The sequence below is a fragment of the Microtus pennsylvanicus genome, chromosome 17 (assembly GCF_037038515.1).
Source record: "Microtus pennsylvanicus isolate mMicPen1 chromosome 17, mMicPen1.hap1, whole genome shotgun sequence".
Classification (NCBI taxonomy): Eukaryota; Metazoa; Chordata; class Mammalia; order Rodentia; family Cricetidae; genus Microtus; species Microtus pennsylvanicus.
Window position 1 is genome coordinate 46,794,742 of NC_134595.1, and position 23,896 is coordinate 46,818,637.

The 23,896-nt window shown below is 43.1% G+C and overlaps 1 protein-coding gene across 5 annotated transcripts in view; it reads left to right on the forward strand.

Annotated features, from left to right (window-relative positions):
* Nucleotides 1–23,896, forward strand: part of Fbxo36 (F-box protein 36) — a 66,371-nt gene that overhangs the window by 25,599 nt on the left and 16,876 nt on the right. For 3 of the 5 annotated variants that reach the window (XR_012908205.1, XR_012908203.1, XR_012908204.1), the window contains exon 2: nucleotides 20,153–20,262. Coding sequence is in view for 2 of the 5 variants with exons in the window: in XM_075952079.1 (XP_075808194.1) it covers nucleotides 20,154–20,262 (109 nt within the window). In the remaining 3 variants the exon portion in view is untranslated. Of the gene's footprint in view, nucleotides 1–19,952; nucleotides 19,982–20,152; nucleotides 20,263–23,896 lie in introns of those variants that run through there. The other 2 variants (XM_075952078.1, XM_075952079.1) reach the window with 2 other exon arrangements.

Sequence of the window (23,896 nt, forward strand, 5' to 3'; positions counted from 1 at the left end):
TATGTGGGTACTGGGATCCAATCTCTGGTCTTCATAATTACACATCTGTTTGAAAGAAAATATTATTTATTATATTGTTAATTATGTGCCTCTCTGGGGATGGGTTTGCCATAGCATGCGTGTGGAGGCCGAAGGATAACTTATGGCACTCAGCTCACTCCTGTTTTATTGGTCCCGAGCATGGAATTTGGGGCATCAGGCTTGGTAGCAGAAACCTGAACCTGCTGAGCCATCTCAGTGGGTCTCCTCAAGCACTCCTAACCGCTGAGCCATCTCTCCAGAGCTAGGGCCCTACCTAGCCCATTTTAGAGAGTGTATATTTTTGTTTGTTTGTTTTTGTTTGGATGTTTCAAGACAGGGTTTCTCTGTGTAACCCTGGTTGTCCTGAAATGCCTATAATCCCAGCACCCAAGAGATAGAGGTAGGCAGATCACTATGTAGCCTTAACTGACCTAGAACTCGTTATGTAGATCAGGCTGTTTCTAACTTATAGTGAGACCCTGTATCCAAAAAAAAAAGAAAGAAAGAAAGAAAGTTTATAAAGAGATTCATTCGTAAAATTAATTGCAATTAAAATCAAATTGTAAGATTTTAAATAAATAAAGCTATTTATAGACTTGTTTATCTCAGTATTTATCAAATTTACAATTGTTTAACGATATGAATTTGATCCCCGGCACTATTAAATATTTTAAGTGGTATTGTACAGTGATCCCCACTTTTTTTATTTGCGGGACTCCCTGCCAGTTTGATTAGAAGCCCAGCGAGAGCATTTTTAGCCCTATTGTGGAACTTAATCTTTCCCTTTCATTACCACTTAAGCAGCACGCCAAGAGAATCCCTTGTTCATTCTTGTCACGCTGGTTTTCCCAGCACCTTTCTGCACTTAGCATTTCCCAAAAGCAGAAAAAGCAGCGGGCAAGCGTGATCTGGCCCTTTAATGTAGTCTGCTGGAAAATAGGCGAGGTAGTTGAGTTACGGCCTGGATCCTTATATATATTTAATATGATTCAAATACTATGTTCTCTTAAATAGTCTTTAGTCATTCACACACAAAAGTGCTTTTGTAGCAATGCCTTCAGTGTCTCTTGTTCTTTTGTTTCTTTTAAGACAAGAGCCTTTAAACTCACAATCCGCTGCTTCAGCTTCTCTTCCAGACCTGTGTCACCATACCTGGCTTTTCTCAATTCTTAATATTTGCTCAGGCTGGGCAATGGTGGCTCACTCCTCTAATCCCAACACTTGGGAGGCAGAGGCAGGCAGATCTCTGTGATGTTTGAGGCTGGCCTGAGGTCTACAAAGCAAATTCCAGGATAGCCAGGGACTACAAAGAGAAACCCTGACTCAAATCCCGTCCCCTCCAAAAAAAAATTTACTCAGAAGCTTTGGTTTATTCTTTTTGAATTTTAAGATAACTAACTACATAAATGTATAGTAAAAATAGAAGTGTTTGCTAAGCAGTGGTGGTGCATGCCTTTAATCTCAGCACTCAGGAGGCAGAGGCGAGCAGATCTCTCTGAGTTCAAGGCTAGTCTGGGGTCTACAAAGTAAGTTCCAGGACAGCCAGGGCTGTTAAACAGAGAAACACTGTCTCAAAAAAACAAAACAATAATAGTAATAATAAAATAAAAGTAAAAAGCTCACCAAAGCAGAAACACATCAATATTAAATAATTCTAAATGCATATGAACATAAACCTAAGTCTATAAATTTAAAATACCAATTTTATATGTAAATAAACTGTGTATTGATGAGGTCTAGTACTTAGAAATCTTACTGTCATTTTGAGCACTATAGTCTAATGGGAAAATCTCTGACCTTCCTAATTTGGTTTCTTCCCTTTATTGGCTGGGTGCCATCAGATAAATCAGTGTCTTGATTTATTCTAGAACTCAGGACGGAATCATTTATTGACTCTGCACCCTTTACCACACTAGATGCTACAAATGATGAAAGGCAGCTCTAAAAATGACGCTTTGGAGGCTTTCAGTGGCGCCCAAAAGATAAATAGCCCGCTGGGACACATGCCCACTGCAGAACTCTCCAGCGGCTAGAGCTTAATGCAGCTCAGGCTGTTAAAATCGTGTGCTGTGATTCGAAAACGGTATTCTAGGCCATCTTACACACATGTGAGGAGACTGTAGAAGGCAAACTAATGCCTTGGAAAACTACCCTTGGGAACCTGGGAAGTCTCTGTGAAGAGGAAGAACCCAGGTAGGGTGTCAGATGATGCACAGATGTGAGCCAAAAATCAGGGGTAGAGTGCTTGCCCAGCACATGGAGCCTTGGGGTCGTCCCCAGCACTGAAGAAAACTTGTGGCACAAGTATTCGTGGCACTCAGGCAGTGAAGGCAGGAACGTCAGAAGTCATTCTACAATATTGAGAGGAAAGGAATGTGGGAAGACCTGGTTTGCAACCTAGGTGTGAATGGAAAATGGGGAGGGGGGTAAGGAAATTAGATAATTCTAGGAAAACTTGCTTGTTGGGCTGGAGGGATGGTTCAGTGGTCAAGAGCTCATATTCTTGCAGACTTGCTTACAGGACCCACGCAGGGCTCACAAACTCCTTAACTTCAGGTCTAAGGGATCCAATGTCCTTTTCCAACTTCCAAGGGCACTAGGCTCACACGTGGTGCACATACATATATATGTAGAAACCAGAGGAAACTCTGAATGAAGTCCCAAGTAAATGGGACTTCTGACATGGGCAGAGCCTATAAAGGACTCTGAGACCAACTGGCCCATAGAAAATTGGCAAAACCATTACCTATATGGGCCAGGCTCCAAATATATGGCAAACTTTTCTCAGGAGTTGGAGTATTGTAATGGTGTAAACGAATGCAGACAGATTGTAAAAATATATACAGCTTTAATGGAGAAATAGACTTACAGAACCACCGTCTGCGGAGACCAGGAAAGCAAAAGCAAGCACTGGGAGCATGCTTGCCAGATTTATATGTAAACATTAGCCCGAGGCGAACACGCCCCCTAAGGGGCGGGACCTATCGCTACATCTCCCCCTTTTGTCTAAATAAGACAAAACTAAACCAAATACAACTATATACAATAATAACAAATAATAAATATAACAAACAATATTGAGAACAAAGGTTTTGCTAAACATTCTATCTCAAGGAGTCTAAATAATGTAGAGAGTAACTACAATTATATAATCTTCAACTCTGTCAAAGATCTGAGAAGGGAATAAATATTACTTAACAAACGAGATATATCCAAAATGTGCAACAATTGACAGAGACAACTGACTACCTGGGCAATCACCCAAAGTCTCGTTTGCAATGTTGAGTCAACCAACTTTGGCTAAGGCCTAACATAACTGACATACCATTATTAAAGGCAAGCAACTTTTCAAAACTATCTTACCCTGTCTTGGCAGGATATGACAGTCCTGTTTTATCCAGTGATGCATGCTCTGTATCTCTGTCAGTGGTTGAGGTATGGGCATTTCTTTGCCCAAAGGCCAGTTCTGCTAAAAAGAAAGGCTCCAATGTGGAGTGTCTTTGGTGCTCAACATTCTCTCGGGAATAGAGCGGTGTTGCCAGGAGCAATTGTGTCTCACTATCATGAAACTCTGAGTTAGATTAAAGGCCATTTTCTACAGCTCTTTGAAGAAGTTGAAGATTATCTATCTATACTGAGTATAATCTCTATATATCTAAAGAACCTGATTAGTCTAATTATAAATGACAAACTTAGATGACTATTAATCTATATAATTCTCAATATCTATCTAACTTAAAGACTAAGACAATAAACAACTGTGTAACAAATGAGGATAATGACCTCCAAATATAAACACTGTACAAATATACATTGCAATATGGTAAATATATATCAATACACAAACAATATATAAGTATCTTAATCAGAGGTAGAAATGTACACTGCAATATGGTAAATATATACAATATATATATTAATACAATATATGTCAATACATAAAAAATGTTTTAAACAGAGGTAGAAACATGCATGCATACAATAGTCAATGTAATTTAACTTTGTATCAATATACAAGAATTGATACCAATATATTTGTCTAAAAACAGTAACTCACAATTATAAATCTATCTCATCATTCCCTCTTTTTTTTTTTTCAAAATGATCCCTGAGCTTATAAAATTCCTCCCCCAACCTCCCAACCTCTAAATGATGTCCCTAAACCCAGGGGCAAACTTTACTGGGAGAGGGGATGTTGTCCTCTAGAATTACTTCCAGCTGTCATGGGGGCGACGTTCTTTCTGGGGGACCCTGTGACAGTAAAATGATAGTTAAATTTCAAGATCAATGTCTTTTAAAATTGCAAATAGTCTCTGAGTATTTTGTGGAGTTCTGGCCAGAATGTTGTACAAGATGTGCACCATTTCAGCTAACCAAGTTGGGATCGTCTTGTGCAGCTGGTACCCAAAACAGGTCTTGTAGTAGCGCTATCAGTATCATGACGTCATATCAACCAGGTGGAGTTGTTGTTGTGGAGCCCCATCTTCTTCCTGGAAACTTCAAATGTCACTTCAGGAAAAATTCATTGTTCATTGTGAAAAACTTAAACAATCATATAGTCATATATAGACATACATATATATATTCAATGAAAGGCATGATAGATATATTCAATGAAAAGTATGATAGATGTGAAGAAAAGCAAAGATGTTTTCTAAACTCGTATTTCTTTCTGTCCCATATCATGGCTCTTGACATGAGACAGAAACTCCAGAAACTCTGGGTTTGTCTCTTACTAACAGGCTTGGAATTGGAGAGGGACTGAGCCAGAGTCCAACTTCAAAACAAGCTCTACATATTTATAAAGAAATGTTTAATAAGACATATATATATATATATAAGTTAATACTTACAAAATGTATCGATCCATCAGTAATTAAATATTCAGGGTCCCTTAATTTCTTTGAAGATGAGTATTTTCCTGTGGAGATAAGAAAAGAACCCTGCCCCCAACCTATCTGTATTTCTTACCATCAGTATGCTCGCCATCCTTGTGAATGAATTGTTATTTATCCTTTCCAAGTGGCTTCTCTTCTTCAAACCGAACCTTTATTAATTTTGATGGTATCCACAATTTTTCCTCACCTGTGGAGATAAGAGCAAAACCCCTTCCCCAACACAGCACATCTCCTGGCTTCCATTGTGAGGTCACTACATCCTTGAAATAAACTGGTTGATTTAGTTCAGTAGACTTTTCCATTATCCAATGTCTTTCTGCAGGTGTTGTTCCCTTCTCCTTAGCGTTAAGAAAATTCAGGGTTAACAAAGCATTATGTAACCTATTTCTGGGGGTGTTTTCCACCCCTTTCTGTTTGTTCAACATATCCTTTATAGTTCAATTTGATCTTTCTATGACTGCTTGACCTGTAAGATTGTATGGTATACCTGTAACATGCTTGATATTGTAATAATCAAAAAACCATTTCGTTTTCCTAGAGACATAAGCAGGACCATTATCCGTCTTTATTTGTGTAGGTATATCCATGATAGCCATGACTTCTAATAAATGAGTGATTACTGAATCAGCTTTTTCTGAACTTAAAGCAGTTGTCCACTGAAAGCCTGAATAAGTGTCAATGGTGTGATAAACATATTTTAATTTGCCAAATTCTGCAAAGTGGAACACATCCATCTGCCAGATTTCATTCCTTTGGGTGCCCTTTGGATTATCCCCTGCAGGCAGTGGTGTTTGGTTATAGAAAGAGCAAGTAGGGCATTTCTTTACAATCTCCTTAGCTTGTTGCCATGTAATAGAAAACTCTTTCTTCAAACCTTTGCAATTAACATGATGTTTTTATGAAATTCAGAGGCTTGTAGCACACTACCAATCAACAATTGATCAATTTCTGCATTACCTTGTGCTAGAGGACCTGGCAGACCTGTATGGGATCGGATGTGTCTTATGTACATAGGGCAAAGCCTGTTCCTGATCAAATCTGGAACCTGGATAAACAATGAGGTTAGTTCTGTATCATCAGGTATAAATTCAGCATACATACATGCAGACAAATATTCAGACAGACTCATACAATTAAAATAAATTAATCTTTTTTTTTTAAATTTACTTGTTTCTGCCAGGCAGTGGCAGCGCACACTTTTAATCCCAGCACTTGGGAGGCAGAGGTAGGCGGATCTCTGTGAGTCTGAGGCCAGCCTGGTCTACAGAGCTTAGTTCCAGGACAGGCAGAGCTATAGGGGAACAGAGCTAGGCAGGGAAAACTAAAACTAAACTAAACTAAATGCTGGGAGAAGGAAGGTAGAGTTTAGAGAGAAGTCATGGAGCGGCTGCCAGAGACAAATGTGCTGAAACTTTGATGGTAGGTCACGACCTCTTGGCGATGCACAGATTAATGGAGATGGGTTAAATTAAGATGTAAGAGTTAGCCAATAAGAAGCTAGAGCAAATGGGCCAAGCAGTGATTTAAATAATACAGTTTCTGTGTGACTATTTCGGGGATGAGCAGCCAGGAACCAACAAGCGGCCTCCTCCAACAGCCTAGACCTGGATAATCACACAGAAACTATATTAATTACAACACTGTTTGACTAACAGCTCAGGCATATTTCTAGCTAGCTCTTATATCTTAAATTAACCCATTTCTACCCATTTCTATTATTTTGTATTTTACCATGAGGCTCATGGTTTGTACCTCTTGCTTCTTGGGCAGCTAGATGGCATCTACCTCCTTCCACAGCTATATGGTGTGTCCCTGGCTTTGCCTACTCTCTCTCTCTCTCTCTCTCTCTCTCTCTCTCTCTCTCTCTCTCTCTCTCTTGGCCATAGGCCAAGCAGCTTTATTCATTAGTCAATAAAAACAACACGCCAGGCAGTGGTGGTGCACGCCTTTAATCGCAGCACTTAGGAGGCAGAAGCAGGCAGATCTCTGTGAGTTCAAGGCCAGCCTGGTCTACAAGAACTAGTTCCAGGACAGACTCCAAAGCTACAGAGAAACCCTGCCTCAATAAATAAATAAGTAAAATAAAAGCAACACATATACGGAAGGACATCCCACATCAGTGTTAGACCTGCCACTGGAGACAGGGACACAGCTCCTCACCACATCCATAATTGCCTGAGTTCTTAGAAGCCTCCAGTTAAGCAAGCCTGGGATTTGTGGCGTCTATAACGGAATTAATTTCAGAGTAAACCTGAAATGAAGCAACATTGAATTTACGGAGGAGGGAGGGGACCAAGACCAAGGGAGTGGGCAGGACGTGTGTGAGCCTTTCTAAGGGAGGCCTTTAAGTGTGTTTACAATGGGGATATATATTGTTTGGCTTTCTGAATTATACCTCTGAAGCTTGCTAAGGACTCCTTCTCTCTAGCATTGTCTAAAGAATGTAATTTATAACAAAGTTAAAAGCTGAAGAAATTTTCTTAGTAAACAGGGCTGTAAAGAGGATTTATGAGGGGTGCTATTTAGGTTTAGGGGAAAGAGGAGAGTGCTTAGAACCCTACGGTTATGTATCATTTTAGCCGAAGTAAATGCAGCCTAATTATCATCTGTGACTCCTTGATTGAGGTGTCTCTAGAAACAGCACCATCTGATCCATTATGAGAGGAATGTATTTATTACCTTTGAGGGTGGCTTTTGGGAAATCTAGATTGTCTCTGTGGCCTTGGGGCCCTCTCAGTGGAGTTTGAAGACTCAGGCCTTTCTCTGCAGTAAAGACTGACCAGCTTTCCTGGCCCAGACTTTTCTCCCCATATTGCTGCAATTCCCCCATGGTTTTATCCTACTGCAGATACAATTAGAATCATTTGCTGGGCATGGTGTTAATCCCAGCACTCAAGGATCTGAGACAAGAAAACCTGAGTTCAAGACCAATCTGCTCTTCATTCACATTTATGTCCTGACCAGTGTGGGCTACAGTACATAGTGAAAGTCTGTTGAAAATGGTATTATTAAAGGTGTGTGCCTCCCCACCTGCCTAAGGATTTTCTTAAGCGCCTCTGCACTTGCCTGATTGTCTGTTTACCACATGTCTGTGGTGCCTGCAAAAGCCAGAAGAGGATCTTGGCTCCCTCAGAACTGGAGTTACAGGGTGTGTGAGCAGCCTAATCTAACATAAGAGCAGCAGATGCTTTCAAACTCTGAGCAGTTTCTCCTGCCTGATTTAAAAAAAAAAAAGATTGATACTTGGTTACTGTTTCGATTTGGGTTAAGAGAGAAAGCCATACAGTAAAAACTGGGATGGATTCGTGGCCTGATTAGTTAGTGGCACAGGACAGGAATTCTCTCTATTCCGCGTAGAGGGTGAGGCCTTCTCAGATGTTAGGAAGAACACAGGTAACCACAACAGCCCCTGCCAAACTGTGCCTGTGCAGTAACCAGCCTTTACTTGAAACCCACACTGCCTGAGCCAGGAAAAACAGAACAATAGAAACGCCCAAGTTCCTGATGACAGCCTTCACCTACAGATGCTTCCGGGGTGAGGCTCCATGTCAGCATGGAGGGGCTACGAACGCATTCTCATAGATCATATGAAAATAAAATAGAAGCCGGGCGGTGGTGGCGCACGCCTTTAATCCCAGCACTCGGGAGGCAGAGGCAGGCGGATCTCTGTGAGTTTGAGGACAGCCTGGTCTACAAGAGCTAGTTCCAGGACAGGCACCAAAGCTACAGAGAAACCCTGTCTTGAAAAAAAAAAACCCAAAAAATAATAATAATAAAATAAAATAGAAAAAAGCATTGTGTCTATGGAGTTCAGAGAACAACTTTTATAAGTGGGTTCTCCCTTTCCACCATGGGTTATGGAATCAGAGAGTGCTGGTCCCCTCACTAGCTTTTTCCCACTGAGCCACTGTGCCATACGTCCTAAACAAGGTTTTGTGTCCTTTTTTTTTTTAATTTGAAACTGGGTTTCACGTATCCCAGGCTAGCCTTGAACTCACTATGTAACTGAAGGTACTTCCGGTCTTCCTGCCTATGCCACGCCAGTGCCGGAATGGAAGAGGGATGTGCTGCCATGCCTTATTTGAGACAGGGTCTTGCTGTGTAGTCCTGGAACTTCCAGACTTTTTATATGAAGCCAGATGGGAAAATCTTGAGTTTGTGGATCGCATACAGTTTGTGTTATATATTCTTCTTTGTTTTGTTGTCACAGTTTTCCTCTCTGCCCCACTCCCCTGAAAGATTTTTTTTTTTTTTGGTTTTTCGAGACATGGTTTCTCTGTGGTTTTGGAGCCTGTCCTGGAACTAGCTCTTGTAGACCAGGCTGGTCTCGAACTCACAGAGATCTGCCTGCCTCTGCCTCCCAAGTGCTGGGATTAAAGGCGTGTGCCACCACCACCCAGCTCCCTGAAAGATTTCTCTGTGTAGCCCAGGCCTCAAACTCACAGGGATCCGCCTGCCTCTGCCTCCTGAATGCTGGGATTAAAGGGCTGCATCACCACCACCCAGTCTCAGTTTTCCCCCATTTAAATCTTTAGAAACCTGGGGCTGGGGGATGGTTCATTGGAGAAAGTGTTTGCCAAACAAGCATAAAGATCTGAGTTCAAATCCCCAGGAACAAAATAAAGGGACACAGTAACATATATCTGTAATCCCAGTGCCTTTTGTTTTGTTGTGTTTTGTTTGTTTATTTATCTTTTCTTTTTGTTTTTGGTTTTTTGAGACAGTGTTTCCCTGTGTAATCCTGAATGACCTGCACCTTGAATTCTCTTTGTAGCCCAGACTGGCCTCGAATTCACAGAGATCCCCCTTCCTGTGCCTCCCAATCTCTGGGATTAAAGGCATGTGCCACCACCTGGATAATCCCAACGCTCTAAAGTAAGATGCAAGGGAATCCTTGGAAGTTTGCAGGCAAACATCTAAAAGCATCAACAACCTCTTCTTTGGTGATGGGGGATGTATATTAAATATACATATATGTTCTATTGGCTGGAGTTTTCCAATCCCTCCAAACCCCATAGATAGGGACTAGAAGGAAAGAACTGTTGATTTCTAGTTTAAATATTAGGGTAGCACATCCAGGTAGACGTATTCATAAGCCAAGAGATCTGGGCTGGAGATAGGAATTGTGAGTCATAGGCACACAGGGGCCAAGGAAGGAGCTTGGGGGCAGCTAGCAAAATGCAGAAAGATGGGGGAAGAGTCACAACTAGAACTCAGGGAGCCTTATCCCTCTCCATGACCTGAGTGAGGGTCAAAGTCCGAGCGGGTTGGCTGAGAATGTGAGAAGAAAGCCAGTTTGGGTGTAGTGACTTAAAAGCTGTGAGCGATTTCTGCGCAGAACTCTCCAAGACGAGCAAACCAGCCTGAGATTGAAAAAGAGCTCCCAACCCCTGCCTATCAGTCCAGGACTGCGAGGAGCCAAATGTTCCCAGCAGGAGCAGAGCAGGCAAACACAAGCTCTGGTATGCAGGCAAAATAATATCTGAGGTGGGACCCAGGCAGGGTGAACCAGAAGGGACTGGGAAATCTTTGCCTCAGGCAAAGAGTTAATTTTTCTTCTGTGCTGGGGACCGGACCCAGGACCACTCCTGTGCTAGCCAAGCACTCTGTCACTAGGCACGCTAGGCTACACTGGGCTACCTAAGGATTCTTTTAGCAGCTAGGAGCATAGGCTGAGAATGGGGCAGCCACCTTTGTAGCTAGATATGATTGTGTAATCCCGTAAACTCAGCACTTGGGGAGGTTGAGGCAGGAGAATCGACAGCCTGGGCTAGAGAGTGGATTAGAGAGGAATTTAGGAGTGGCATGGGTTCTTTTGCTGTTTGTTTGTTTGTTTGTTTGTTTTGAGATGGGGTTTCTCTTGTGTAACAGCCCAAGCTGCCCTGGAACTAGCTCTGTAGACCAGGCTGGCTTTGGACTCACAGAGATCTGCCTGCCTCTGCCCCCCGAATGCTGGGATTAAAGGTGTGTGCCACCACCGCCTGGCATAGCCTCGGTTCTTTCTAACTGGCTGGATTAAGGATAAAGATGAATGAGTCTTCCAGATTTCTGCTGCCCCTGAAGACTGGGATTACACTATCACTGAAACAAAGAACTCTAAATGCTGAGGGTGTAGCTTAATTGCTAGAGTGCATGCCTAGCATGGACAAAGCCCTGGGTTTGATCCCTGGCATGGTAAAACAACATGGTGGCACACACTCACTACACACTTGTAATCCAGCACTGGGGAGGCAGAGGTTCAGGAGTTCAAGGCCAGCCTTCACCACGTAGTGAGACATTGAGTTCAAGACCTACCTAGGATACAAGAGACCATGTCTAACTCTTTTGTCCCTACCCTCCAGAAAGAAACCAAGCAATACATTCTTTAGGGAATTTTATTTATCTAATTATTTATTTTCTTATTTGAAAGAGACATTCATTATAAGGCCCTAATTGGATTGGCCTCTAATAGATAGAGATCTGCCTGTGTCTGCCTCCCAAGTGTTGTGATTAAAGTGGTGTGTCACCATGCCAGGCAGGACAGGGCACTTAATCATTTTGTGTTCTGCTTGTATCCCTGGAACCCAAAACTGTATGGTACTGATTAAAACTCACTAATTTGGTTTTTCATTTTTGTCTCTTTGGGGCAGGGTCTTGTGTTGTGGACTATTATTTTTACTAGGCAAAGATGTACTGCATTTGTTTATGCTGTGGAATATTACTTTAACTATGTGAAGATGTGTTACATTTGTTTATGCTGCATTTTTTAAGGTAAAGATGTATTGCTGTTTCACCTTGTCTGCTGAAGGCACCTGATTCATCTAATAAAAAGCTGCATAGTCAATAGCTAGGTAGGAGATGGATAGGTGGGGCTGGTGGGCATTGAGAGTAAGTAGAAGAAATCCAGGTTTGAGAGAGAAGAAAGACGAAAGAATGAAGGCGAAAGAGAGGGACGTGCTTGGGATCAGAAACTAGACCAGCACCAGACAGACGCTGGAGGAAGCAGGAAAGTAAGGCAAACAGAAGAAAGATAAAAAGCCCTGAGGCAAAAGGTAGATAAAGAGAAACAGAGTTAAAGAACTAGCCTGAACTGTGCCTAAGCTAGGTTGAACATTCTTGACTAATAAATCTCCATGTCATGATCTGGAGCTGGTTGGTAGCCCAGAAAAAGAAAGCCTGCTATAGTCTTGCCTTGTAGCTAAGGCTGTCCTGGAACTTATGATGATCCAGTTTTAGCCTCTGGAGTGTTGGAAATACAGGCATGCTCCAATACCCCCTCCTAACCTCTGAATTATCATACATACTTTCTGTGGTTCTGGAAATTCAGCCCAGGGTTTAACTCATGCTAGGCAAGTACTTGCCCACTGGGCTAACCTCTACTCCTGCTTTGCATTTTTTTTTTTAACTTTAAGTTATCCAGGCTGGTCTTGAATTTAGAATCTGACTGCCTCAGCCTCCTTAGTAACTATAATCATCTTCTACCAGTGATACCAGATCTGGTCAATGAACTACTGGTTTTCCATTAAATTACTGAAGAGATCATTGTTTATATAACCAGTAAGCAAGTGTCCGTGAAGATGTGTGGAGCCAGATGTATAGTACAATGGTCCAATACTGTCGAGAATAAGAGGGATTCAAGATAATGTCTTTCAGGTTACACTGAAAACCCCAGCCGAGAAATATACTGGGCAGTAGCCAATCGGGGGAAATTTTATATCTACTGGCCTCAGGAGAAATGAATTCTTTCATGCAGTTTCAGAGCTGCCAAGAGCAACCTCGGGAAACTGACAAGAGCAGAGGGACCAAGAACTTGCACTAAAATATAGTCTGAAAACCCCAGGGAGGGCTGAATGAGTTGACGTTAGTTAGAGAACCGAGTCCTCAGGCAAAGCCTCCATCATCAGATCATCAGATCCCCAGTGCAGGCTTGCTGGAGACGGCCTCAGAAAAGGAGGAGATGGGGAAGATCATGGGAGCTCACCTGGGATTCCAGCTAGTCCTCCCAGCGATTTGTGTGCAATCCTGCACTAATTGCACAAGGCCTGGGGGAGAGGCTCTCTTGGGAGCCTCTTGCATATAGGCTGGGTAAGGTTAAGAGAAGGAGACCCATTACAGGGAAGAGGGGAGCCACCACTCTGTGGTGTAGACTTTCCATCTTTGAGGTCACCCGTACTACTGGGAGCAGTTCTTCACTCGTGTTCTATAAGGAAGTCCAATAAACTCACTAGTTGCCCAGGAGGAATTTTGTTAAAATCCTGCTGCTGCTGAAAGTTTGAAAGTCAAGGAAAGCCAGAGTTCACTCGAAGGGGACAATTTTATCAGAGTTTAAAAGCAAATCCCCAAGGATGGCAGTCTGTGTATTTCAGCTGCTGCCCAGAGAAGGAGACCAGAGAAGAGAAGGGGGTTGGGGGAATGGGAAAGCCTTCACCACGTGACCGCACACGGAGGGGAGGGGAGCTTTAAGAAAGAGTACCAAGGCCCAGAAAGTACCAGGGAAAAACACCCAGAGGCTTTGGCCAGCATCAACGAGAAAAAAGAGCTAGGCGGTAGGCCCAGAAACTGCCTTGGTAGGCGGAGTAGACAGAACAGAATGATGGGAGAAAGAAGCAGATTCAAGCAGTAGCCATAGCTCTCCTCTCCAAGATGTATGCAGGTTAAGAATATTCCCGGTAAGACACCACTTCCTGGTGCTACACTCATTAGAAATGGGTTAATCAAGATGTGAGAGTGTAATTATTTCGGGTAAAGCTAGCCAGGTGGCGGGACGCAGCCCACCGCTCCCAACTACACCTTACTATGCCTTGTGAGGGCTGCAATAAGCAGGGTTAGAATTCTGGGAAAGAAAAGTGCATTATCTCAAGAGGCTGCCTATCTCTTTAGCGTGGCTTACAGTGAGCCTTTTCCCTATGGGTGGTCCCTCGGACACGTCCTACTCTATTAACTCTTGTATGTCTCCATCTAGAGGTTGATTCCCTTCTTTATCATTCCCCTGCCTAAGGGTCGTTCACAGAGGGAATCTAAGTCCCCACCTAGAAGCTACACCTGGAGAAACCAGAACTCCCTTCTGGGATTCCTGGACAAGATAATCAAGGATGTTTCTAGAACTGTGTGTAGCCTTTGAGGTACCTGTCCTAAGTAGCTTTTCTTTTTTTTTTTCTTTTTCTTTTTCTTTTCTTTTTTTTTTTTTTGGTTTTTCGAGACAGGGTTTCTCTGTAGCTTTGGAGCCTGTCCTGGAACTCCCTTTGTAGACCAGGCTAGCCTCGAACTCACAGAGATCCGCCTGCTTCTGACTCCCGAGTGTTGGGATTAAAGGCGTGTACCACCACCGCCCGGCCCTAAGTAGCTTTTCTACTTGCTGTTCCAATCAACTGGGACCTTAGAAGGAGGGGGTAGCCATTGCTCAAACCACCAAAGGAAATTTCAAAGCATTCAGTAGAGGGAGGAGGAAAGTGAGCAGGTGAGGTGACAGCAGGGACTAGGAACAAGAAATGTTCCAGAATACAGGATTTACCAATGTTTACACAGTTCCAATTTAGCCTGAACAGAAAGCCCAGGGAATTTTTGGTCAGCGGAACCCGAGACTGGAATCTTATAGATATTGAAAAAAGGCATGGACAAATCTGACTTTGTAGACACGGATGTAACCTGGGAGTGAATCATTTGTTGTCTTGAGTTTTGTTTTTTTTATCTTAGACAGGGTCACTTTGTAGCTTTAGCTCACGTGGGACTCACAGAGACCCACCTGCCTTTTGCTGGGATTAAAGGTGTGTGCCACCACCTCAGCTATAAATTATTTCAATGCTGTGCCTAATGAGAAAGAGTGTGTGTGTGTGTGCATTCCTTCATTTTAAATTGTATATTTAAAATGTTTTTGGGTTTGTTTCATAATGGGACTGCTGGTCAGATAAAAACACTGAGCAGTTCTTGTTATGCTGTGGTGAGGACTGAACCCACAACCTTGTACTTGCTAGGCAAGCAACCTTCCACCAAGCTACATCTCCAATTCCTTTCTATATTTTTCTTTTTGAGATGGTCTCACTAAGATGTCTAGTCACATCATGAAATTGCAATATAAATTAAAAAAAATAAGGACATGGCAGCTCCTAGCTCTGGTGGAGGAGAAGGTTTAATGTAGATGATATGAGGGAGAACTGATCCAGGCCATGAGAGGAAAGGGGGAGGGAGAGGGGGGGGGAGGCAGGAGCAAAGAGAGGAACCACAGACCAAAAGAGATCAAGGAGCAGAAGCAAAGCCAGCCAGGGCCAAGAGGGCAAGAGGCCAAGAGACCTCGGATCCAAAATGGCAGCAGTTGTATAGGGATCTAAGAAGTGGGTGAAGGGAAGGGCAGCTCTGGGGCTGGAGAGGTTCAGAGTGGGGGCTGGGGTGAGACGTGTTGAGGCGCCAGTACTCAGCAACAGGCCTCGGTGCTGCCGAGAGAGACTGGCTACCTGCTGTAGTATTGATTTCTTAAATAAGCACCTTGGGTCCCTTTTTCCAGAGATAAGGAAAATTACTCCTTTTATCAAGTAGGGACTATCTAAGTCCCTGAGGGAATGCTGGCTTTTGTCAAAATGCTGGACCCTGGGAAAAGGAATTTCTTGTGATCGAACACAGTCTGTCCTCCTTCAGTTCAGATTTTACACATGGTCTGCCAGGCCCAGGTATCATTTAGGTTTCCCTTCGGACTCGCCCTTTCCAGCCAATATCTGCTCTGGTCTCTCAAGCCTGCTGTAGTGATGCCTCAGGGGAGTTTCTTCACCCAAACTGTGGGTAAAGGATCGGTCTTCAGAATATCTACCACAGACAATAGATTGGCCCCGAAGCTCCTGGGAGCCTCCCTAGGCTCTGGACCATCAAACTTGGAGAAGATGCTGCTGAGAAAAAGGGAGCTTTTCTCCTAGGTCCTGGGGGAGAAGTTCTCTGGGATTCCTTTTCAGCTAGTTTGTGAGGGAAGCTAAGTCAATAGCCTCTTCAGGAGACCCACAGTCTAAGAGCCCAGTGGACTTTGCCTTGTTCCTGGAATTGGGGTCAGAGCCAAAGCTGGACATTAACTAAGTTAACCAGTTGTAGTGAAAAGCAAACACTGGAAAAAAAAAAAACAAAAAACAAAAAAAAAACCCAGTGGCACTTCCTCACCCCCATACCCCTAGTTTGTCTTCAAGGTTCTAAAAGAGTTTTAGGTTTAAGCAGAAGGCAAGAGGTGTGCACAACCATATCAGTTCCAGTGTCTCCTACAAGGTCTCCTGACATCATTTCCCCCTTTGACAGGTTTCTTCTTTGGCTGTCACCAGGTCTTAGCCAACTCCTCCTTCCACCAAGAGATTGCTGGCAATTTCCAGTTTCTCAAGATCCATTGTTTCGACAGGTGCTGGTGGCCATACCTTTAATTCCAGCACTGGGGTGGTAGAGGCAGGTGGATCTCTATGACAGCTAGGATCTCTACACAGTAAAAGCCTGTCTCAGAAAAACTAAAAAAAAAAAAGGCTTTGTGTGTGTATGTGTGTGTGGTGACTGGAGAGTTGGCTCATCAGTTAAGAGCACTTGCTATCAGAGGAATCGAGTTGAGTTCCCAGCACCCATTTCAGTCCCTTCTCAACAATCTGTAGATCCAACTCTCTCCTCTGGCTTCCACAGGAACTGGCAAATGAGTATGCCTTCCCATATACAGATATAATTACTAATCAATTTTAAAACTTAAGAAGAAAAACAACTTCCTGCATGAGAGTTGTACCACTACCACATAGTGTGTGTGGTCAAAGGATAACTAGATGCCTTTACTTACTGAGCCATCTTTAGTCCATCCAGCTGGCTTTCTCCACCCCCAGAGAGAAAAGGGAATATTATTAATTAATCATGACACTTGAGTGATGGCCAAGAGTTTTAACATAAAATAACATAAAATAAAAGTGGCTGAAGTGATGGAGTCTTCGAATTATTTTGTTTGTTTGTCTTTTGTTTTCCAAGACAGGTTTTTCTCTGTGTAACAGCACTGCATGTCCTGGAACTCACTTTGTAGACCAGGCTGGTTTCAAACTCACAGAGATCTGTCTACCTCTGTCTCACAAGTACTAAAACTTTGTTTTTTTAAAAATAAATAAATAAATAAATAAATAAATAAATATACTGGCAGGGCAGGACATAATGCCTCACATCTATAATCCAACATTCTGGAGGCAAAGGCAGATGAATCTTTCTGAATTCTAGGCTAGCCTGGTCTACAAAAGGAGAGTTTCAGGTCATCCAGGGCTACACATTGGGCTTCTGTCTTTAAAAAAAAATACATACAATTAGACCCATTTATAATTTTTAAAAATTATTTATTCTTATTTTATGTGCATTGATGTTTGGCCTGCATGTATGTCTGTGTGAGGGTGTCAGATCTTAGAGTTACAGACAGCTGTGAGCTGCTGTGTGGGTGTTTGGAGCTGAACCCAGGTCCTCTGAAAGAGCAGTCAGTGCTCTTAGCCGCTGAACCATCTCTCCAGCCCCCATCTATATTTTTTTTTTAATTTAAGATTTAAGCTGGGCATGGTGGTACATGCCTTTAATCCCAGCACTTGGGAGGCAAAGGCAAGCAGATCTCTGTAAGTTTGAGGCCAGCCTCGAGCAAGTTCCAGGGCGGCTAAGACTACACTGAGAAACCCTGTCTCAAAAAACCAAAACAAAACAAAAAACAAACAAACAATAAAACCAACCCAAAACATTCATTCATTCATTCATTGTGTGTGTGTGTTTTGTGTGAATGTATGTCGTGTATGTTCGGGTGCCTGAGGCCAGAAGAGGGCATAGGGTCTCCTGGGAGATCCTGGATCTTCAAGAGTTACAGGCAACTGTTAGCCTCCCCTGTGGATTCTGGGTGTAGGGCCATATTATACAGGCCCATATTCCTACATTGTATGGCAGCCAGACTTTCAGGCCACATAGGAGGTGGTCACCTAGCCTTTGAGACAAGCCATCCTAAACAAAGGGTCAGGATATGCTAATGTCGCTCTGCCCCTTCTTTGTAATTGGGGAGAAGCTGCCTGGGAAAGAGGTGCTAATTCTAAGTGACAGTAGACATAGTTGTGGGTGTGACCTAAAGCACCAGCTACCTAGGAAACAGAATGCTAATGAATTTCCCCCTCAGTTTACGTTTTTGTATAAAAGCTGTTTGGAGAATAAACGCGGGTGATTTTCAGGACGTGAACTCAGGATTTCATGAGGGATCCCTGAAAACTTCTTCCTGATAAAGTCATGTGAGTAGTGTCTTTATTCCCACGTCTCCCTTCTGGTCAGAGATATAATTTATGGTACGGGACACTGGGAATGATATTCAGGTCCTCTGGAAGAGAAGAAAGCACTCCTCAACTCCAAGCTCTCTCCAGCTCTTCTGGGTAATATTTAACTAAGCAGGTTTAAGCAACTTTGAGAACTCCTTGGTAAAATGTTAGGCTCTGAGGTGTTTGGGGGTTTGTGTGTGTGTGTTTTATTTTGTATAAGTTAGAGACAGTATTTAACTCTGTAGCCCAAGCAGGGATTCCTCCTGCCTTAGCCTCTCAAGTGCAGGGATAAACCACCATTCCAACAGCATTTGAAAACTTGAGGCTTCTTTCTCTTGGAGAAGTTTTTTTTTTTGTTTTTTGTTTTGTCTGCCAATTCTCTACCTCTTTGGCTATCCCAGTACGTCTATACATTTATTTTAATGTATGAATTGACAAGAATTTGGCACTTTGAAAAAACAAAACAAAACAGACAAATGTTTATTGGCATTGCATTTGCATTAATTTGGGAAGGAATGATTTTCTTTCTTTCTTTCTTTATTTATTTATTTATTTATTTATTTATTATGTATACAATATTCTGTGTGTATGCCTGAAGGCCAGAAGAGGGCGCCAGACCTCTTTACAGATGGTTGTGAGCCACCATGTGGTTGCTGGGAATTGAACTCAGGACCTTTGGAAGAGCAGGCAATGCTCTTAACCACTGAGCCATCTCTCCAGCCCCCGAATGATTTTCTTTTAATCAAACTGTAACTCTAGTTCCAGGAATTGAACTCCTTGTTCTTGCCTCTGCAGGCCTCGAACATGCAAGTTGTGCACAGACATACAGGCAGGCAAGGCACTCATACACATAAATTTAAAAGTAATAAAAGCAAAAGAAATAAAATCTTTAAAAGGTAATGAGGCACACAGTCTGTAGCCCTTTAAATATCCTGGTACTACACAGTGCATCATCAACTTACAGAACTGTCAGGCATCCCTTCAGCACTAAAATGACAACCAGATGGGGTTTCTGTCAGGCACAAACCTATAGAGATGAAGAGAATTAAAAGTAACAAAAGGATCACGTTTTTTGGTTGGTTGGTTGGTTGGTTGGTTGGTTGTTCTTTTCAAGCCAGAAAGTAGTTCATAGTGGAGCTTAGTCTGGAAACCCTGACAAAAGTTCAGTTTAGAGCTGGGGAGAGCCAGAGGCCAGTGGAGGTGGGGAGGTGCAGGAGGAATTGATTGTGATGGCAGTACTATGTAGTCCTGGGTGTTCTGCCTGCGTGTACGGCTGTGCACCATGTGCACACAGTGTCCAAGGAGGCCAGAAGAGGGAGTTGGGTTCCCCTAGGACTGGGTTACAGATGGTTGTTAACAGCTGCATGAATGTTGGGAATGACAGCTCTTGGCTACCAATCTATCTTTCCAGCCTCGGTGACCTGGCAGACCTGGTAGAATCTTTTTTTTTCTCCCCTCGAAACAGGGCTTCTTTGTGTGACTTTGGCTGTTCCGGAACTCCCTCTGTAGACCAGGCTGGCCTCAAACTCACAGAGACCCACCTGCCTGTTTCCAGTGTGTTGGAATTGAAGGCGTGCACTGCCTGGCTTCCGACCTAATAGATCTTAAAATCCCTTACAACACTGATTTTGTAACGCTAATCTCTAAGGAAAATGTTTACTGATGCCCAGATATTACTTCACACTGTAAAGTTATTGCTGATATTGGGAGCATAGTCCAACGTGCATATTACAGGCACCTTTCAACACCCTAAGTTTAAGGTAGGCATAGTAGACAATGCCTGCCAGCACTTGGTAGACAGAGACAGAGAATCAAGCATTCAAGGTTAGTCTTGGTTACTTAGTGAATTCTAGGTTGGTCTGGGCTACATGAGACCTTGTCTCAAATAAAATAAAATTAAAATAAATACACAAACAACAAACAAAAACCCTAAACTTAACATAGCTGACAGGGTTAGAGTCATTTTTAACTGCTACCAACTCCTGTTTAATCACAGATGATCTTTAGATGGTGGAAGATTTCTCTGAGAAGCGAGTTTCGGACAGCAAAACCTGGAGAGATAAAGGAAACCCATGAAGACTTCCTAGACAACTCTAATCTTCAAGGTGAGGCAATCACACCCCAGCATATGCGGCAGCGATGGATCACAGGCTTCATACTTATGTAATTATGTTCTTAGAAATAATAGGCTGGGGGGCTGGAGAGATGGCTCAGTGGTTAAGAGCATTGCCTGCTCTTCCAAAGGTCCTGAGTTCAATTCCTGGCAACCACATGATGGCTCATAACCATCTATAATGAGGTCTGGTGCCCTCTTCTGACCTGCAGATATACACACAGTACAGAATATTGTACACATTTTGGATGCTCAACTTACTAGACCTGGATGGAGGTGGGGGTTCCTTGGACTTCCCACAGGACAAGGAACCCTGATTGCTTTTTGGGCTGAGGGGGGGGACTTAATTGGGGGAGGGGGAGGGAAATGGGAGGTGGTGGCGGGGAAGAGACAGAAATCTTTAATAAATAAATAAATTTAAAAAAAACAAACAAAACAAAAAGAAAAAAAAGAAAAAAGAAAGAAAGAAATAATAGGCTGTGCTGTGCTGGTGCAAGCCTTTGATCCCAGCACTTTGGAGGCAGAGGCAGGTGGATGTCTGAGTTTGAGGCTGGCTAACCTGGTCTACAGAGAGAGTTCCAGGACAGAGAAAACTATTACACAGAAAAACCCTGTCTTGAAATACCAAACCAAACCAAACCAAAACCAAACCAAAAAAAAAAAAAAAGAAAGGAAGGAAGGAAGGAAGGAAGGAAGGAAGAAAGAAAGAAAGAAAGAAAGAAAGAAAGAAAGAAAGAAAGAAAGAAAGGCGATGGCATAGTGGTTAAGCCTATACTGTGCTCTTGCAGAGAACAGGAATTCAATTGCCAGCGCCTGTGGGAGGAGGGGTTTATAACTCCAGCTCCTGGGATCTAGTGACCTCTTCTGGCCTCTGTGAGCAACTGCACAACCCACACCCACATTAAAAAAAAAAAAGGTTGGTTTGTTTGCTTGATTTTTGTTTTTTCTAGATAGGGTTTCTTGTAGTCTTGGTTGTCCTGGTCCTGGAACTCACTCTGTTGTAGACCAGGCTGGCCTTTAACTCACAGAGATCCAACAACTTCTGTCTTCCAAGTACTGGGATCAAAAGCTTGTATCACCATGGCCCAGCTAAAACAAGTCTTTCAAAATCTCTTTAGAATCAAAAAACTAAATTTGAGATAGTGTCTTCTGCATCTTCGCATTGTGTCATTTTCTGGGGAGATGTGAACAGATGTATGCTTGCCCCAGATAGTATAACAATAACAGACGTGATTCCACCTAAGTACGGCAAGAACACTGGGGTTAGTCACAGGCATCTGGGTGACTCAAAGGCAGCTGTGTCACTGAAAAGACCAGCCCTGAGTGGCTGATGACTCAGATGGCCGCGTCCGCACACACGTCGCAGGCAACCCGGTAGTCACTGCTGTTCATCTCTACCCTCCGGTCTTGGAGAACCATGCAGAAAGACGTCTCCCTCAGCAGGAGAGAAAGAGGCCACACATAGCAGGTCTGGGGGAGGGAGGATCATTCGGCCAGCTGGAGCCTCCCTGCTGCCACTAGCTAGCTGTTGTAATGACAGTGACAGCTCAGCCCCTTTGTGAGTCACTTTCCTTGTTCGGACTGGAGATAATCATGGCCACTTTATTCAGTCATCCTGAGCCTTCTGTGACTCGCTGGGCGTTATATGTAATCAGCTCTTAATTATCGTTTGCTGTATTGTTAAGCAGACAGCGTTCCACTGGACTTACTTTTCCGTCTCCTCTTGGTCATCTCCCTAAGATCCCCTACATGATTTTCTCATGCAGAGATCCTGGCAGAGGTTCTGAGCATGTCACTCTTGCTGCCTGGACCCCTCAGCGGTACTTAGCGAGCGGGTGGTATTTCCTGTCATTTGACCTCAGTCTTAGTTTTTGTCCCTCACTGGCTTCTTAGGCTTCAAGTCAAGATGACTAGGAGTTCAAACCTGTGCCTTGCGCCTGTCTGTTTATGGTTATGCCCTGGGGGATCTGGTTCAGACTTTCAATGCCATCTATAGGGCTCAGTAGTGAGGAGCATCTCCTATTCTTGCAGGGGACCCAATTCCTGCTTCTGGCACCGTGGGCAGACACACATGTATAGATACACACACACACACACAAACCTCTTACTGGGTTGCCCCATCCAGCCTTGGAGCTACACACACACACACACACACACACACACACACACACACACACACAACTATAATTTAAAAAATCTTCTAATCATCTTCCATGAGATGGTAGGTGGGAGGGGGTAACCTCAAGCCACAAATTCTGATGTTACTCTTTATGTCTCTTTCTATCAGTGTTGGGCCCTTCCCAATCACGATAATCTGGGCAGTGGCAGGCAGGTTCCAAGAAAACCAGTGCCCTTAACCTCTGTCTGAGCCATCTCTCCAGCCCCTTCTAGCTCTTTTAAGCCCTTAGATGACACAGTGACACAGTCCCAATCGCAACCTCAACCTCAGGAAACCCTGTTTCAAAAATGAACACAAAAGGCCTATTTTTTCTGGGATGTCTCCACTGGCTTACCCACTATTCAGTCTGCTGACACTGCCTTCTTAGCGAATGTTTCCTTGAACCACTAGACAGAAAATCACAGCCTTTCTCCAGAATGTCGTGTCTCCCATATACTCATTGTCAAATGAGACACCATGCATTCAGCTGTTTGTTTCTTGTCTATTTTATTGTGGTAGGAACTTGGCCTGTTGATGGGTCCTTGGTGCCACTTAGAACAATGATTGGTTGGGGCTGGAGAGATGGCTCAGTGGTTAAGAGCATTGCCTGCTCTTCCAAAAGTCCTGAGTTCAATTCCTGGCAACCACATGGTGGCTCACAACCATTTGTAATGAGGTCTGGTGCCCTCTTCTGGCCTGCAGACATACACACAGACAGAATATTGTATACATAACAAATAAATAAATAAATATTTAAAAAAAAAGAACAATGATTGGTACACAGCTAGGTAAATAAATTATCATATGAATTATTTAAGAAAGTTCTTCTTTCCTTCCTTCTTTTCTTCTTTCCTTTCTTTCCTTTTTTTTGGCAGGGTCTCTTATGTAGTGTTGGCTGTCCTAAAACTAGCTATGTAGATCAGGTTGGTTTTGAACTCATAGAGATCTACCTGCTGCTGATCTTATTTATATGTGTGTGTCTGCATATGGGTTTGTGTAAGTGCAAGTAAGAGCTCCACCAAAGACCAGACTCGGCCTTCTGATTGTCTCCACCAATCAACTAGTAATATCTTGAGATAGCTTTTGAGGTGTGTAGCAGAATTTCCTTCCCTCTCTACCACCTTTCTGCTCCCCACTTGCCCGATGTTCCCACCAGTGTATTTGATCGCCAGTTGTGGTGGCGCACCCTGGTAGGATTTGCTGAAGGATGCAGAGCCAGGAGGTAGGAGGACCACGAGTTCGAGGTCAACCTGGGCTACGCATTTAAAAAAAAGAAAATGCCTAGATCTATGATTCCCTATGTCCTGTTACTCTAAAAGCTTAATGAAAATGTTATGTTAGGAGCTGGAGAGATAGCTCAGAGGTTAAGAGCACTGGCTGCTTTCCCAGATGTCCTGAGTTCAATTCCCAGCAACCACATGGTGGCTCACAAATATATATAATGACATCTGGTGCCATCTTTAGGTAT